The sequence below is a fragment of the Gnatocerus cornutus genome, chromosome 1 (assembly GCF_029298725.1).
Source record: "Gnatocerus cornutus isolate USDA-ARS CGAHR chromosome 1, icGnaCorn1.1, whole genome shotgun sequence".
Taxonomy (NCBI): domain Eukaryota; kingdom Metazoa; phylum Arthropoda; class Insecta; order Coleoptera; family Tenebrionidae; genus Gnatocerus; species Gnatocerus cornutus.
The window spans coordinates 36075870-36095175 of NC_142233.1; the positions used below are offsets into that span (position 1 = coordinate 36075870).

Here is a 19306-nt window from a genome sequence, read left to right on the forward strand (position 1 = left end):
GTGTGTGGCTACAAAAAGAATCGCTCTGTACAAACATTCGAAGCTGCGAGCTTGAATTTCAGCTTGTTACAAACAAAAAAGAAATTGGGATCTTGGAGGCGCCCACCACTTTTTCTTTTTTAACATACAACTAAAATATGCTACTTGTACAAACTTAAAATTAAAACGTATAGGCAAAATAGATACAGAAATTTCAAAAGCTCGGAATAATTCGCATAAAGTTGATTTTTTGTGTGGACGTTCATTTTATTATTAACCATTTTACCACTTTTGGAATATGAAAGTATGTTTCAAAATTTCAAGAATTTTATTCTTTTGAGCACCACAGTCGAAACATAGAATTTAGTGCCTTTTTTTTAGATTGAGGCAGCATGGAGGAAACTTAACCCACGAAATTTTCCAGCAACTTTGCAACTTTTTTAATCTTTTGCAAATTTTATTTCATGGTATGTACTTATTTTCTTCAAGAACTTCTTCTAGTTTTTAAAAGTCCTCAAGAGAACAGGATGGATTTTTATGTATATCTTTGTTGACATCGTACAATTTAGACTCATTTACCTACGATTCAGGTAAGATGAACCGCGGCAATTACCACATACTGTTGAAAAATAAAACTTAACTATTTCTCGCAAAATTAAAATTATAACTCTTAACACCATTAAAACAATTACTTTTCACTAGTTTATTTGAAATAAATGAAGACACAATTTTAATTGCCTTTTAAACTTCATTTTAGTCTTCTTGTTTGTCTTCAGCAACAATCAGTAATAGTAAAGTTGATCATTACCAATAGTTAAAAGCAGAAATGGTTTTCGACCATTGACCATAAAATTAGCAAAGTTACGGTATTTTATAGAAACTGGTGGAAATTTGGTTCGGTCCCAAAATAAAAAATTCTAAAATTGCTTTTTTTGCTATAAACTTTTGAAATTTGGTTGGTTAATAAGCGTACCGTAAATTATAACGTCGACAAATTTCATTGATTTAGTGTCAAAGTTACGCCAATTTTGAGAAATTAGTGGCCTTTTTCATTCTTCTGAAGAACAAAAATTTCTAAAATTGTTCTTTCTTGCTCTAATTTTTTGGCATTTAGCACAGTCAATAAACGCGTCAAAAGTAATAACTGCTATAATTTTGATTGTCTTGGCGTTCAGATTACCAAATTTGCGAAATTTTATAATGAATAGAAGGAATTTTTGGTTTATCCTCTCAATAAAAATTTCTAAAAATGCTCCTTCTTGCTCTAAAATTTTAAGATTTAGTAAAGTTAATAAGTGTGTTCTAAATTAGTGTCGATAAATTTTATTGTTTTAGTGTTTAAACAGGCCAAGTTACGTAATTTTTTAGAAAATGCTGCCTTTTTTTCAATCTTCCTAAGAGTAAAAGTTTCTAAATTTGCTCTTTCGTATTCTAATACTACCTATCGATGGGAACATTTTACAATTTGTTTAGAACAATAAAAAGAAGGTCCCTACAAAAAACAGCCTTATGCGAATTATTCCGAGGTTCATGTTTGTTTTGCCTGGACTAAATACAGGGCCCGGCAACACTTGTGTCCACCTTAAAAATCGTCTTTAATTTTAAAGACAAAATTTTGAAAATTTGCATACGCTCATAGTTGACAAAGCTCTAGAAGCTAGCGCACAAATTTGTTTTTTATCACTGTTCATTTGGCGTCGCGACGCCTAAAAAGTATAATTTTTAGAGATTTTTGAGTTCTTGCGGAAATACTCGCAAATTAAAATTTTTTCAACATAACTGTCAGAAATATTTGAGTTGTTATTTAGAAACTACTGCAAATTGTGTTTAAAATGTGCGAAAAAACGCCGTTTTATCAAGTTAGTTTTCAAAATGTAAACAAACTACGTTTACACCAATTTTTCACAAGTCACTACATTCGCTCGTATGAAAGTTAATTTTGATTAAGTCGCATGTTGCACTTTTTGGGTACCAGAAATCGTTAATTAGCATCGACAAAGCGACAACATTTCACCAACGATGACTTTTTTACAATCTAAAACGAACCAAAGTATAGATTTGTGACATTTGTGACACAAGATGTTGACATATGGGTGTAAACGTAGTTTCCAATTATGACGTAATAAAATTGGAAACTAACTTGATAAAACAGCATTTTTTCCTCAAATTTTGAACTCAATTTGCATTGAATCTAAAATGACAACAGAGATATTTTAAACACACTTATATCGGAAAAAAAATTAAATTAGCGATTGATTTCACAAACCTTCACAATCAGCTAAAAAATACATTTCTAAGACGTCGCGACGCCAAAACTATCGGTGATACAAAACAAATTCCAATTCAGCTTCTAGAGCTTTGTCAACCATGAGCGTCTGCAAATTTTCAAAATTTTATCTTTAAATTAAAGACGATTTTGGGGAGGGCGGACCCTGTATAAATACGTGATTTTAAAGAATTGAGATATAGGGTAAAACTAAATCCACCAACTCGGCAGCAAAATCACAATTACATTCTAGCTTACAACTCTAACAAGTCCAATGATTTTGATCAAAAAACAAAACGTGCAAAATAAAGATCTAATAAAATCCACGAATTACCGAAAAATAAATAATCTTGGGGTAGGACAGTTCACAAACCACAAGCATAGATCAGGCATTTTCTCCTTTGTCGCGAATCCCCTCACCTGCGCTTGTAGCAGTCGGCCGCTCATCCGTCACCGTTTTGGTCACATCACTCGTCGAATTCGCATTTACCACACTCGTACTAGTGACAGGAGTCGGCGCCACACTAATTTTAGGCACTGTACTCAATTTCGGTGTAGGCGCTTTCGGCGCTTGACTAGAAGACTGTCCCAACGCGGCCGTGTTGTTGATAAGCGGCCCCGACGGCTGTATAATCGGCGACTGTCTCTGCTGCTGGCTCAAATTCAACGTGTAGCCCGTGTGTGGAGAATGTCGTTGTAGCGATGGACTCGACCGTGGAACGGGGTAGTTGTGCGATAAAGAACTAGGGGTGAGGAAGCCAGCACTCAGAGGCGACTGGCGGGTCGACGAGGTGAGGCTTAGAGGAGTCGACGGTAACATGGAACCGGAATGTAACATCGGAAGCATCATGGGGGACTGGCTAGAGAGGTGTGACGCCGGTGGCATGTGAGGGGAGATCCGAGACTGTTGGGCTTTCTCGCGGTCGCGCTGAGCTCGTTCTTTCTCTCGTTGTTCTCGTTCGCGCTGCTGCTGCAGGAGTTCGCGGTGCTCCAGAAGCTCGCGCTCGGCGTGCTCGTCTTTGCGGACCGCTGCCAAGCGCTGTCGGTGCTCCTCCTCCAGTTTTAATCTAAAAAACAACATTTAATGGCCGGGCGGGATCAAAGGGAGGCGATATTAGTCGCCGTTGACTGCATTTGGTCGATGAAATCGAGGCCAACAGTTCGGCGGAAGAGAATTTTAGTCGAAAAAAATTGCTCATGGAAACGAAAACCAACAATGTATTTTAGGGCACCCCCGTTTAAAAAAAAATCAAATTTTAAATCATCGTAGGTTAAATTACTTTTATTTTGAAAAATTATGAATTTTAAAAAAAAAAAACACCGCACTCTCCCACCACTTTACAACCGGCAACGTCGTCGATGGTGACTTTTTGGTGATAAAATCAAATAGGTTAGTTGCCTAATTGACAATTTGATTACACAAAACGGCCTTTTAGGCTGTGTCGAGTCTTTTCACTATTAAATCCTTTGATTTGCAACCCAACAGGCTGTAAAAGAAACGTTTTTAACGGAAACACTGCCTAATTTTCAGAAATGTCAAAAATTTGACAATTATTTTCTCACCAAAAATCTCCCTAGGCAACGTTGCCGGTTGTAATGCAGGAAAAGATTGCAGTGTTGCTGGTTTAAAAAAAAACGGGCTTTATTAATATTTGAATTTTGCCTATTTTTTAAACTTTTCATGGCTTAAGGCCGTCTGACACGGTCCACAATTATGAACAAAAATGTGAACAGAATTTGGGATATATTTCTGATTTAAAAAATGAATAGTATTTTGGAAGATATTTTGTGCACATGTATGACACGGCTTCCAAATTCTGTGCTTATTTCTGTTTTTGCGCTTGCGCATTCGAAAATATTTTGACGTTTAACTTAGGGATTTTGTTTTTGCTCAGAAAAAGAGTGCATCAATTCCTGACAATTTAAAACCATAAAAAATATATATATTTTTTTAATTGTTCCATATATAGGTATAGTTGGAAATATCTAAATAAACCTAAACATGCGCATGGTAGAGGGGTATTTTTGACATTTGACGGGGTTCCCAACCATAGACGTCACAGATGGGCTATTTGAAGAAACATTCCCGCAACAATTTATTATCGACTTTGAGTGCAAAGGTTTCTAAAAATTATCTTTAATGTCATAGAAGAAGATTTTTAAACAAAAGGCATAGTTTTTAGATTATAACCACGTCCCATAATTGTGGTTTTATTTTACAACCAATGTTGCTGTTGATACGACGCCACTGTATCACATCAGATGTTCGCTGGCGCATGAGCATTAACGCGATTTGCTAATGCGCATCCGTTTGTTTGGGTCTTTTTACATCTTTTCATCTGTAATAAGATATGGACAACGAGTTGTTTTACTCTTCGGCGATTATAATATCAATTGTGTTAATTTCCCGTGGATTGCTAAAGTTAAAACAAAAGAGAAAAAAAAAGCGACGACTTTGGTGTAGACGATGGTTACAACGACGTCACCAAGGAAAAGATGTTTATTAAACAAAGAGCTGTTAGTGGAAGATCCGAATTTGTACAAAAATTTTTTTCGCTTAACAAACGATCAATTTGAATATCTGCTGAAGTTCATAGAACCTCATATATCAAAGCAAGATACTTTAATGCTGGATGTATACTTTTTGTATACATTCAGAAAATTGATCCTCAAAGCACCTGTCTTTATTTCTTGGGTGGTAATATTTGGCCGCAATGGCCTTAATGACGCTTGAATTTTTTCAAGTGCTGCTTGCCGAGCATGCAGATTTTTGTACAGCGGCGTCTTTTGATATTCTTCAATTAGAAGCGTAACTTGATCTCTAGACCACGAAATTATTATTTGAGCACAACACACGTTAGTTGATTTCAAGCGCAATGACTCAACTTCATGCGCAACTTTGCCGCGCACTTTCTGTACAGAATTCTGGAAGAATTTAGAACATGTTTAAAAATTTTTCTTCACACAGAATTATGTACAAAATTGTGTGCAAAGTGTGTATGACACGATGAAGATTTCTGGACATAATTTTTCAGACTAAATTCTGTGCATAATTGTGGACCGTGTCAGACGGCCTTTAGCCGTTTAAAATTCTATAATCGACAACAGTGTGTTTGCTGTGAAAAGCATTTATGTCATGTCATGTCAACTCTACAACCAAAGGCCGATGGATAAAAAATAACGTGGTTATCAAAATGTCATAACTAGTTTTATAATAATTTTGGTAATTCTAGTGCTACGGCTATAAAATTTGGGGAAAATACAACTTATGAGCCGGCAATTGACTCTACCAAATTGCAAAACTGTGGAGCAAAAAACACACTATTTGGAAATTTTCATTTTCAAGAGGAAGCATACAGTTCTGACATCCGCCACTAAAACTCGTAATTTTAGTAAATCTTGTGTTACAGCTATGAAAATTGGGGAATTTTCTAGTTTTTATTCGTATATTAACTTTAGCAAACTGAAAAATTGTTGAGCAAAAAACACAATACAGTTGAACTGCCATGACTCGAAGTCTGAAGGGAAACCACAATTGATTCGAGTTAAAGAACAACTTAAAAATGAAAATTTTATTGAAGTACCTATATGTACATAATCTGTTATTAAATTTTATGTTTATACGTTTGTTCTTACAATTATTTTCATAAAATTGTTTTTCAAAGGATTATAAATGTACTCAGTAGCACTGTCTTTCATTAAAAAAAAGTTTTAATATTTGAAACGCATTTTTCACTTATAAATGTAAATTTTCAAAATCTACATAGTTTCGAGTTGCAATTTTTATAATTTTCTGAAATTTTTGTTAAAGATCTGATTTTGATCAGATTTTTTTCTTATACTTGCATTTAAAAAATTGTTTTATGGCTCAATTGTTCTAGTGGGATATCGTTGTCACAATAACTTACCCCTAAAACCAGATTTTCGAAATATAATTCATATCTAACACTTTTGATAAAATTCTAGATTTATGGTGGCATTTAAAGCTATTAATATACTTCAGAAGTTTAAAGAAAGTGACACAATATCAGCTTTTACAAACTAATTCTAGAAAATTTTCGAGTTATAGAAGCATCGTTATGTTGGCAAAATTTAATTCGATTTATAGAATTTCGAGTAATAGAGATGAAATGACATGTAAATTTTAAGGAAAATGCAAGAGAATGAAACAAATTTGGAGTTGTAGAAAAATTTGAGTAATAGAAGTTCGACTGTATTAAGAAATTTTAATTTTTAAGAGAAAACAAAATGTTCTGACGCCAAATTTCGTAATTTTTGTGTTACAGCTATGAAAATTCTTTAACAAACTGAAAAATTCTTGAGAAAAAGACGCACATTCTAGAGATTTTAACTAGGTGCAGTACTATTACAAATTAATGGCCATGAAGGGATGAGATGTTTTAATTTTAAAATGTTATTGACAAGTCTCTTATTACTATAGTAATTCCAATGGTAACAAGATTTACTACAGTACCCAGCAAAATTAACGCAAAATTGGTCTATTAACTTTAAAAATGGCTTTAAAAAAATGATTGACGATTCACTCCAATTTACGATTATTTTAATTTGATAAAACATTTATACGACAATCCGAAATTGCATATTAAACTTTTGCAATGCATCAGAACTAAACAGTTTCAATAACTGATTTAACACAAATGTGACAAAAAATCGTTAAGTAAGAAATCAGAAATGATTTTATGTCACGAAGAATACTGACTGTTATCAGTATTAGAAGTAAATCACTCTCTCGAGGCCAACTGTAAAATTCCAGGTAAAAATCACAGCGATTCCCACTTTTGTTCTTTGCAACTAGTTTGCAACAAGTGTTAATTTTGTAGAAAAAATTGTATATAAAATTGTCAAAATAGCTTTAAAATGCATGTACATATTAAAAAAATAAATTTTTAAAGTTGCGGCGCAGTGTAGTTATAATATTTTGCCATCTACGTTATTGGATTTTTTTTACCCAGTTGTCTTGTTTTTAGAGTTGTATGACATAAATGCTTTTCTCAGCAAATATTCGGTTGTCGATTATAAAATTTGAACCAGTTAAACCATCAAAAATTAAAAAAATGAAACATACGTTTTCAAAATGCAAGTAATTCAAACCTACGATTGTTTTAAATTTGACTTCTTTTGAAAAAGGGGTTCTAGAATACATTGTTGGTTTTCGTTTTCATGAGCAATTTTCTTCGAATAAAATTCTCTTCCGGCGAACCGTGGACCCTGATGCAACTCTAGCGCTTAATTTAATTCACTGCTCACCGTTCATGTAGATACAAAGGCATCGGAGCTCCGCCGATCATGTACGGGAGATACGCAGGTCCAAGAGGTGGCCATGGCGGTCGCAGCAACCCCATTCTCTCATAATACAACTGTTCGTCTAAAAGTGGCAGCGATGGATATCCGTACGGTGGATACCCAGGAACGTCTAATCCTACAGGAACCGTCGCCATCCTCTCCTCAGGACGATAAGGTTGAAAACCACTCCGGCCTAAATCCGTTATGCAAGATTGAGAGTATCTATCGCTGGAATTTCCAACTGCCATTCTAGACTCCGCCGGTCGAATCGCCGAAGTGGCGTACAACGGTAATTCGGCGCTGACTTTTGCTTTTTCTGAAGGTGGAACACTGGCTTTATGTTGCAAACGATTAATGAAATAACTCATCTCTGGATCTACGAGCTTTTTAATACCTGGTTCTCTACGAAGCGACTCAGAGACTGCCGGGGTGGGATGCTCACCACCTGGGACTGATTGCTGGGCCAAGTTTCGCAAGGCTGCGGCGAAAGAATGGGAACCCGGAGTTTGGGCCCCCGGACCCGGGCCTGGAACAGCGTGGCCGGTTGTGACTCTCGGTTTTGCGCTGCCATTCGTTGAGACCACGACTTTTGGAGTGTTGGGGACTGAAAAATAAACGTGTTAATCAAAGGTGGCGTTGCTTTTATGAAGGATTGACACATGAGCGTAGAATCAACGGGGGTGAGAGGGCATAATTTCATTATTTCTCGACGTCGGTAACAGAAAACGCCGAACGAGTGCCATTTGTTTTTGGGTCATAAATGAATACTCAAAACAAGGGGAGCCATATGAATTGAAGCCACGTTTACACGATAGAAACAGATTGTTTAGGGGCGAAATGTTGCCACATGATACGCCAATGTAACTGTCATGAAATTGTCATCTGTCAAATTTAATTTTCATTCTTGATGTAACGATTTGCGACGATCAGAAGAAGTTTTAGCCGTTTTCGCGAGGATAATACGTTATTTCGATAATTTATATCCATGCGAAAAATGCAATTTGTGCAAAATCGTGTGGGGTAAGAAATGGCAGCCAAAAATTTCGACGCCGCCTTTGATTAAGATTAAAAAAGAAGGGTAAAAAATGTTAAGTTTTTGCCGTTTTGTAATATGCGCTTTAAATTTGTTTGCATGAGTAACAGTCGCAAAAACATGATAACGATAAGTGTCTAGCTTTTATTTTATTAAATTATACTTAATGGATCACGTGTAGTAATGTTGACGGAATATTCATCGTCAACGAGATCGTCATTCCTGATTACTACAATCATTTTGTTATCAACTAACTGGTCACATGTAAACACAAAGTTGGCTTTTGACATACACTTTGGCCCCCTAGATCCTTGACAAATGAACCATAAATTGTTTTTTCGATATAATATAAACACTAGTGGTCATTTTTAAGTCAACATTTTATTCCTCCTCGAAGGTTTTAGTCATTTGGTATTTTTAGCTCATTATTGAACTTGGCAAAGAAAGTAATAACTTTATCAGCGATGCATTTGGCCTCCATCTTGGAAATGAGAACAAATGCAATACTTATGCCTACTACCTAAAGATAATAATAGACAACGTAAACTTTCCTTGGGGAAAAACAATTGTTTTGACAAGCCCAGATAATTGTTATCAAAAATGAGCACCTAGTGCAAAACAAAATGAACAATGTCCACTTGATGAGTGGAAACTTTTTAAATGGAAGCACGTAAATTGTGATAATGTCGAAAGTACTAGTATCAAAAGTGGAACTTTGCACCTGCTAAATCCGGTTTTAGCACCTTAAAAAACTTATCAATGTGTACAACATGTGGCAACGTTATTAAAAAATATTTACAAACATTCGAAAATGGCAGCAACGCAGTTGTTTGAAATATTCCGCAGCGATTATTGATAACCTCAGTGGTTAAGAACGTGTGAATATACATTAAAGGAAAAAAATGAACCGAATGACCTTGGCAGACATTATCGAGACCCTTCGGGGCTCGACATTTGAACTAGCCCCCATAAAACACAATCGATCCTTGTCATTAAATCGTGCAGAGCCACAACTCGGTTTTAATTAGTAAGAAAATGAACTTTTTAGATTGTCATCTGATAAATGGGTCCATCGCGTTTCCACAGTGATCAGCTCGGCCCTTTGAGGGAGGCGCGGAATAAGCAGAAAGCAAAGCAATGAATATTTGATGTGTGTGTGTGTGGATGGGGTTTATGAAAGCGACTTTCGGTAGAAAAATCGCGTTCAATGAAGAGGTTTGGAATGAATTCAGAGATAATTAAAACGGGGTGCATCCCCAGGCGTCTTACCTCCCACATCCGGGTAATAATAAGGGTGCGGATGTTGTAAATTAGGGAGATAGTGCGAGTGTTTAAAGTCCATATTACACCGATTCCATCGAGAATATCACATCATCAATACAAGTATAAACCGAAATAGAAAAATCCGCCCGCGCGCATCTCAAACCACATCAACACCCTTCGTCACAAAACCCCCAAATCCCGACATCCCTTAATTACTAATTCGCAGATTCACACGCGATCCCGATTTAAAAACAATAACAAAACCCCCGCGATGCTACACAACAGCGACAACAATAACAAAATAATAGAAAGAGCGAGCGAGAGAGGTTCTTAGCGCGATATTTTTGGGCGTGTGATACCGCAAAAAGGCGTTTATTGACAAGCGCGACCCCTACTAGTCTGCGATACTTGATTTCAACCCGCCGGCAAGAGCAGACTGGGGGTGGAAGTGGCGGTGGCGGAAGCCCCTAGTCTTTGTGCTCCCTCCACCCCCGCAGAACCCTTGACGAAGCGGCGCATGTGTTCCATCCGTCGATCTGTTAACGCGACGTCTTTATTTACTTCCTGTTCGGGCTGCGTCTAGGGCGGATTATGCACGAGCACCTACTTGACACATGTAGAAACGAGGCGACTCGTCTTCAGAATATTTACTTTCGTACTCTGAATTTTTTTTTCGCCCTTAATTTCAAATATCAAAATTTGAAAATTCTTTTCAACAACTTGAAATTAAAATATCTCAGTTTTTAATGCAAATTGTGTGAAAAAACGCTGCGCATTTACCATACTATTCAAAAAATTTCCAATTTAGTTATCTTTGAAAAACAAAAGTAGCACTTGTTTTTGTTTTTAATGATAACTATTGTCGAAATTTTGTAACCTTGGTTTAACGCCGCCCATATAAACAAAAAACGATTTAAATCTGTCGAATCAACACACCATAAATTTGACAGTTCTAACGGCCCACATGTCAAGAGGTTCAATTATTTGAGAAATTTTCGTCCGTTTTAATGCTGTCTTCATTTCTAGCCCGACTTCTGATTTTTATTAACAGGATAGAAAAATGTGGCAATCATGAATCAGGCTTCCAACTGGAACTCTATTGGCCCAAAGACAGGTAGAGTTAAACTAAAGTTCAAAATAATTCCTAAATTTTACCTCAATTAAAATACAAATAGCAATCCATGAGGGTTGCTATGACGTTTTTCTAACAATTCAATTGTTTCGTGAAGCATAATCAGTTCGAAAAATTCGAAGAAAAGACAAATCTGCAGTAAAAAGGTGAGTTTAGGCATATAGCGACGTTACACAGTGGCAGATTTTCTTTTCGCGGTCACACAACTTCGAAATTTCGAGCGGAAAATTTAAAATTTTTCATTTTTTCGAGAAGCACATCAATGGAAAAAGTAATCAAAAACTGCAGAAACAGAGTTGAATTTAGCTCTCAAACAATCCGAAACTGTCTACACCGAAGAAATTGAAAAATTGTGCGCTTGATCGAAATAAGAGAATGTGAAAACGTGGATAAAAATAGGTAATTAGCATTTTTTTGCTAAAGATAAGTTCATGTAAATAAAAACATCTTTACTATTTAATATCACTATAAATTGAGGTCTGATTTGTTGCCCTCACGTAATAAATATTGTTTTTTACGGAATGAAGGATTTATTTTTAAACAAATTTTAGAGTAATTAAACTATTATGTTTCTATTCCACAAGTATTAATAGCTTTGGAAGTATTTTTAAACCTCTGAGTAACGTTTGATAAAGCATCAATTATTGATACTGTTTAGACCTACAAAAAAGTATCGTTGATCTATTTGCAAGAAAAGGTTAAATAACAACTTTTGAACACTGTACACAGATTGCCTGAACCTACCAACCTTTAAACCTACATTTCTATTACAAAGTTGTTGTTTATTGGTGTCAACGCTATAACAACTACCAAAGTTTAAGTCGTTACCGAAAATCGGACGATTATATAACAGTTGTAACAAAAATTAATTGAAATTGTTTACTGTAAAATTAAGTGCCTTCGATAAGATCAAAGTTATTAAGAAAAATAGTTGACTCTACTCGAATTAAACAATGAAGGTTAGAGTGATAAATTATCGAGTGTCACTAATCTAAATAAGGTACTTCTGCGCTTCCTGTGACATCTGAAGTAAACAAAAAATGGCACGCAATCAAATAAATTTATTTATAAATCGAATCAATATCTTGAAGCAAATAAGGTCGATCTTCAAAGCTCCATTTACGTCTTTTCGATCTTATCATAAACCTTATCACTTCGATCGTATCTCATGTGGCAAACTGATAACTCACCACTCGGTTCCGACTTTGAGCCGCTCTTCCTTTCGACGAGTTTCGGGGAACAATTTTTCTTCGCAGGTTTTGCTAAAAAAGTCGGTGGAACCTTGAAATGGATCCAATGAATTGAGTGCGTTCTTGTTTAACGTGTAACTTACTACTTTGTCGCTTCGTTGTCCGCTGGGTAGCCGTGCAATGGTAGCTTCTGGACTGTCTTCAGGAGGTGGAGGTTGCGTTATCCAATTATACTGTCGTTTGTCCAAAGGCAAGCCCCATCTCTCGTATTCTAAGCTTTGAGTTCTTAACGTTTCGTAACAATCCAAACAAACGACGGCGTAGTCTCCGTTTTCTAAGAGCAATGAGTGTTCTGGTTGGGGGTGAAACCTCAAGAAGGGAAAATCCTGGAAGTCTCAAACGTTAGATTGCGTGGAGGAGGTGGTGGTGTTACCTTTATTAGCAACGCTCTGACTCGTTTTCTATAGGTGGTGATGCCGCAGACGTAACAACAGTAGTCGTGGGTGTTGTAGTCCCGTTTATCGGCAGGTGGTGCAGATGGTCCTTGAGCCTCGTAGCGCCTCCACTGGCTCACTAACGTGTGGTAACAGAAAGTGCAGACTAGAGCCGAACCGTCTTCTCGCAGTTGCTCCGTGTTCGGCGGACTAACTCTTTGAATAAGATACGGGAAATAGGGGGCGTTTCTTCCTGTAAATTCCAATGCCTACTTTTATGTAAAATAGCTCGTGTGCTAATGGTTTACCTTGCGGTCTGCCGTAAACCACCCTAGCTAGAGTAAACTCCGAGTGTAATCCACAGAGAAAACAGTAAATACTGCTTCCCCCGGGATTGCTCGCTATTGTCCTTTCACTATTTGTACTTGGAGGTGTAGGAATCCCTCTGTCGCCGTTGGTGGTGGTAGGATCAGGCATGGGAATTTCGTACCTACAATCAAGCATCAACGTCGTAATTTGGTTGGTAGGCACAGTTCGGCGGAAAAGAATTTTTTTCGAAAAAAATTGCTCATGAAAACAAAAACCAACAATGTATAGGGCACCCCCTTTTTCAAAAAAAGTCAAATTTTAAATCGTAGGTTAAATCGCGTTTATTTTGAAAAATTATGAAAATTTATGATTTATATTTATTTATAATATATCAATATTTTAATTTTTCTTATTTTTTAAACTTCTGATGGGTTAGCCGTTTAAAATTCTCTAATGGACAACAGTAAGTTTGTTGTGAAAAACATTTATGTCATACAACTCTAAAACCGAGGCAGATGGACAAGAAATTGCCATAACGTGGTTATCAAAATGTCATAACTAGTTTTATAATAATGTTGGTAATATTAGTGCTACGGCTATGAAATTTGGGGAAAATACAACTTTTGAGCCGTCAATTGACTCAACTAAGTTGCAAAACTGTAGAGCAAAAGAGTAGAGCAAAAGACCCAATTTTATAAATTGTTAAGGCGGAGCAACAAATTTAGACACCCTTTGTTTAAATTTGGAATGTTTTTATAATTTTAGTACATCGCTACGAAACTTGGAAAAGTTACTACCTATGAGTTATGTACTAACTTTAATAAATTACAAAAGTCTAGATCGGATGACACAGACTTTAAAAGTTTTATTTTGAAAACGAAGCAAAAATTTCCGACATCCACCGGAAAAATTTCGGTAATTTTATTGCTTTAGCGTGAACTTTGGGAAAACTACTACTTTTGAGCCGTGTATTAATTATACCAAATTGCAAAATTGTAGAGCAAAAAACACAATATTTGAAAGTTTTAATTTTCAAGAGAAAGCAAACTGATCTGACATCCACCACTTAAATTCGTAATTTTAGTAATTTTTGTGTTACAGCTATGAAAATTGGAGAATTTTCTACTTTTCACTAGCAAACTGGAAAATTGTTGAGAAAAAGGCGCACATTCTAGAGATTTTAATTAACTATGTACACTACCCAGCAAAATTACCGCAAAATGGGCCTATTAATTTAAAAAATGGCTTTAAAAATTTCTTAACGATTCACACCAGCTTACGATTACTTTAATTTAATAGAACATCTATAGGATAATCCAAAATTGCATATTAAACTTTTGCAATGTATTCAGAACTAAACAGTTTTATTAACCGATTAAACACAAATGTGGCAAAAAAATGTTAAGTAAGAAGTCAGAAATGGCTGATGCCACGAAGAATACTGACTGTTTTTGTTTTTTGCAACTATTTTGCAACAAGTGTTAATTTTATGGAAAAAATTTAAAATCAAATTGTCAAAATAGCTTTAAAATGCATGTACATATTAAAAAAATAATTTTTTAATTAATTAATTAATTAATTAATTTTGCGGCGCAGTGTCGTTATAATATTTTGCCAACTATGTTATTGGGATTTTTTTACCTAGTTGTCTTGGTTTTAGAGTTGTATGACATAACCCAGAACTCGCGCCCCAGAGAGCAAGGGAGGGTGCCGACAGCAACACAGGTGGTAAATTTCAAAACAAAAATTGACTAAGGGGTCAATTCTAATTCAGTGCCGCATCGGTTACGCAGCGGCAAAGTTGCCGCACTGTCAAATGCAAAATAAAATGAAGCACAGAGCGCTAAAGCATTGTCGAGCGTCAATATTTTTTCAAACATGGGGTAGACAAGTAGTTGAGAAAACGACTTGCATCATCTCATGCTTGTAGTGCTAACCAATTAAGCAAGATTCAACTCCAAAATTTGGCTAAAATGAAGCCGAATGACAGATGCCGCAATATCCATGGTAACCACGGTTTGCGTTAACGCAAAATCGAATTAGAATTAGGCCGTTTAAGTTTAATGGTATTCGAAAACTGATTAAAAGTTAATAACCAATCCCGAAAGCTTATTCGAGAAGTGGAGTAAATAGCCATTCCAATTTCCTAGGCAACGAGAGTCTAATGTTTAACTGACCAATGGATGTTAGTATGTGTCCATAGTTACCAATTTTCAAATTCTGTTCAACTTCGGGATTGGCTAGTTTTTTTTGTCTTATCTCGGTTATTTTTTGAGTTAAAAAATTATGGTGTCAAAATTTTTGTTCAGAATTGTTGCCTCCATAAGCCCTTTCTGTCTGGGGCGCGAGTTCTGGTACATCCTGTAGAATTTCAACCAGTTAAACCATAAAAAATTTAAAAAATAAAAAAAATGCAGTTATCGAAACATAAATTTTCAAAATGTAAGTAATTCAACCTATTGATTATATGATTTAAAATTTGACTTATTTTGAAAAAGATGGTATTCTAGAACAAATGTTTTCTTCGAATAAAACTCTTCCGGCGAACCGCGTAGGACACTGTACCTTCTCCTCTCCAGAGGAACTCTTTCATTCTCGTACGTCTCCCACTGTTGAGCCAAATGACTAACGCATCTCGTGCAGCTGAGTACTCTCCCGTGCGAATCCATGCAGCTATTCTCCGAGGTCCTGGCCACGTTCCGAAGACATGGAAAATGCATCGCGTGCGAATTCATCCCTTCCGGAGAAGTGCTCAACCATTCCATCTGCGTTCGTGGAAACAATCCGGCGCATATGTAACATCTATAGCTCTGAGTTAAAGGTTGACCGTTGACGTCTGGAGCCGGAGAAGTCGTCCTTGCCGCTATACTCGCCTACAAAAACACAATTAATTTTGATTGTTCGTTTTACCGAGTGTGAAACAATTTAATTGCAGTTTTATAGAAAAGCCACAAAAAGACGCGGACCTTCAATTTATCGGCAAATCCATTTGTCAAGTCATGCAGGTATGAAATTTTAGTGTGAAATGCGAGGAGAATCGAATCGAAATTATTCGGAATGCGGTTTGGCGGAAAAAACGGATTGAACTTGGCCATGGTCGCGTTAAATATAGCAGCATTATGTTAATTATATCAACTGCAACATTAAAATTAGTAGTGATTAGAAACTCCGATGACATAAACTACAGCTGCTGCTCGCATCAAAGTTGACAGTAGGTAACTCCAACAGAACCTTGCTCTTTACAACTGACAAGTCTTATCGCAATTCTACTTATTTTGCAACAATATTTATTTATTTTAGAAAGACTCGTGACGCACATGATCACATCACATAATGTTTATCCTTTTGTAGAAACAACAATAGCAATATTAACAAACACTTATATCAATTATGTCTTGTGTACTTTTTCAATTAACTTCAAACGTGTCCTCTCGCGATGTTTAACACATGAAATTTTGCATTTTGTGCAAAAATTTGTTATTCCATGAATGTAAATAAAAACATGTGTGACTGTAATAACTTGGCCAAAAAAAATCATGTGAATAATCGACCAAGTTGGAAAGCTGTGACAATAAAAAATAGATTTTCTACGTCATCAAATATTCAGAAGCACATAAAATAAATGTAACTGTTCTAACATTATTTGGTGGTTATTTAGTGTACTTAAGCTCTTACGACTATTATTAAAATATAAATGCAACGAGGAAAATAAAAATCTAAAATCAATAACGACTTTATTGACAATATTATTAAAACTTTTTTGATGGCCTTTGAACTACTGTGACGATATCGAACGATTATTTCTGTCCACTTTTTTATTTTTATTTATTTAATACTTCCAGTTTTGTAACCGTAAATACAAGGTGATTTTAAATGTTTCCAGCATCAAGGGTGGCTCTGGAATTCTTGTCATGCACTATTTTGCCGCTTTGTTTTCATAGTAAATGTAACTATGTTTAACTACAGTTAAAATGACACGTCAACCACGTTTCAGTTACGATTTTGTGTCCAAATCTCTGTTTTTCGGGTTTCAAACCATAACTAGAACCGTTTTTGTTTTAAAATTAACTTAGCTGTTGATTGAGGTTAGCTGCAAATGTCAGTTGAAAAATCTAAACCTATAGTTCTAATAAGCGGCAAATTTCTTTGACATTTCATAGCCGCCCTTGATGCTAGAAACATTTATAAACACCTTGCATGTAAGTCGCTACAAAAAAATCGTAAATTTGAAATATTTGATCAAAATTATAGTAATTATCTAAGCATTTGTTTTAAAAAAGAATTTCTCTAGCGATAAGACGAATTTAATAGCTTTTTAAACACAAATAAGTGCAGTTTTCAGCGTCCAAGCGGTTATCAAATGTTTACCTAACAAATGTGATATAATAATCAGCTTTGTTTATTAATTTTAGACAGAACGTAGACAGATCAGACGAGTCTTTATTTACCTTCAATTGCCTGCTTTCCAAGGCGGCTTGTTTCTTCTTACTCGTGATAATAGCCGGATTGATGTCGTACGGTTTATATCTAATGTCAGATCCGGCACTATTGGCAGGTGATTTAACAGTACTAGGCCTCGAAGAAGTACTATTGTGGTACTGCACGTCAGTTACCGACACGTGGTTATTCACGATAGCACTAGGGTCACCCCCGAACACTTGATGTTTCTGCGGTATCGCCTTGTAGCAAATATAACACACTTGAATCATCCCTTGAGGACTGATGGGACTGGCACCAGGAGGCGCTTTGAGCGTCTGAATAAACGGATAATACTTTTCCTTTTCGGCATTAGGACAACAATAGAGCAAACGTATGCTGCTGGAAGGATATTCCAAGGCACAGGTATAACAAATAAAAGTCGTAGTGTCCAAAGTGGACGATTGTCGTTTCCTTAGGGTGTAATTCCGCTCGGTGTGCGGCACTCCTTGTGCTTGAAAAGCTTGCCATTGCTTTATCAGATGTTTCTGGCACTCGCCGCACGCCTGGACGCGACCGGTGGAGTCGATGGGACGAGACCTGCTGGGTCTGGGGTGTTCGATGAGGCTGGGAAAAAAAGGTTGCACAGGAGAATCGGGGAGCTGTTTGGCGGCGATCACCTCCAGACTGCCCCGAGGGAAGCCGTCTCCGCACACGTAGCAAATTTCCGTCGTTGAATTCTTGTCGGGCATGCTGAGGTCGAGGATGTCCGTCCCCGTCGAAGAATTGGAGTTTTGACTGTGGAATACTGGAAGCGACTGAAGCGAAGGCTGCGAGTTGGTCAAGTCGAGAGCGCCTTCGGGGATCATTTCCGTTTGCTCACGGTCCTCTGTGACGATCTGCAATCAAAAACATGCCTAAGAATCAACACTCTTATTCGGCGTTACGTCACTATGGAGACACAGCTTGAACCGAATACGACCAGCTGCGCTTCGGCATTGAAACATACTAATTGCGAATACACACTGAACGAAAGTGTCCTTTTCCGATAAAAACGATTAAAATCAATTCTATCGCTCGCACTGAACTTATGGGATAATCATTTTGAGTGTCCTCATTCAACTTTCATTACCAGCTAACAAACAAACACCGACAACGCGTTTTCAGGTACCAAATCAAATCGCTACATAAAAAGCTGTGCAAATATCATTGTTTCCACATCCATTTAGTGGAGAAAAAGTTAAGCTAGCAACACGTCACTGAATTTTTGCAAAGTAAACAGTTTCACAAATCAATCTTAAACAAACGTCACCTAAATCAGGAACTGTAAATCGATTGTTGCTATTATTCAAAATACCTTGTTTTTCCAAACACAAAACCTTGCCCGATTTTATTAAATCACTTGTTGGAATAGTCTGCCTACTATTTCAATAATCAATATCCTACTTTTGATGTATTGCTAGATACAAGTTGTTTTCGAACGACTTCCACAAATAAGCTTTTCACCTTTGGTTTAAAAATCAAAGATAACATCGCTTGAAACGATCAAATATCGTACGAGTCAAGTCTTATTGATATTATCCCGCTAATTAATCTTCCATCTGTTGAACGTAATGAAAATTGGCGTTTCCTCGAAAGTACGCAAACAAATTTCCTTTGAATTCGACGAAGATTTCTTCATATTAAACCTGTATTATACTTTTGCAGGTTACCTGGGCGACAGACGCGTGTTCGTAGTCGATGGAGCGGGTGAAAATACCTTTTTCTTTAAGCAGATCTCAACGTATTTCCTTTATTGAAATATCCAAGAGGACTTGTATTAAAAGTGGAGGAACACACGGCCGTTCTGAAGTGTTTACAGGCTCTGATATTAACCATAAAGAACTCCTTGGAAATATTAAAATTACATTCAACAGCGAACCGAGAACTAAACGTAAAATTATTTTATATATTTTTCTCTTCACATTAATGTACAATGTT

At 36.4% G+C, this 19306-nt stretch overlaps 1 protein-coding gene across 3 annotated transcripts in view; it reads right to left on the minus strand.

Annotated features, from left to right (window-relative positions):
• Nucleotides 1-19306, minus strand: part of px (MAP7 domain-containing protein plexus) — a 34723-nt gene that overhangs the window by 5368 nt on the left and 10049 nt on the right. The window contains exons 3-11 of one of the 3 annotated variants that reach the window (XM_088031244.1): nt 17359-18225; nt 15476-15783; nt 12910-13091; nt 12601-12854; nt 12314-12553; nt 12168-12258; nt 7944-8153; nt 7514-7883; nt 2666-3312 (exon numbers count right to left, since the gene is read on the minus strand). In XM_088031244.1, the coding sequence (XP_087887370.1) occupies nt 2666-3312; nt 7514-7883; nt 7944-8153; nt 12168-12258; nt 12314-12553; nt 12601-12854; nt 12910-13091; nt 15476-15783; nt 17359-18225 (3169 nt within the window). Of the gene's footprint in view, nt 1-2665; nt 3313-7513; nt 7884-7943; nt 8154-12167; nt 12259-12310; nt 12554-12600; nt 12855-12909; nt 13092-15475; nt 15784-17358; nt 18226-19306 lie in introns of all 3 variants that reach the window. The other 2 variants (XM_088031251.1, XM_088031234.1) reach the window with 2 other exon arrangements.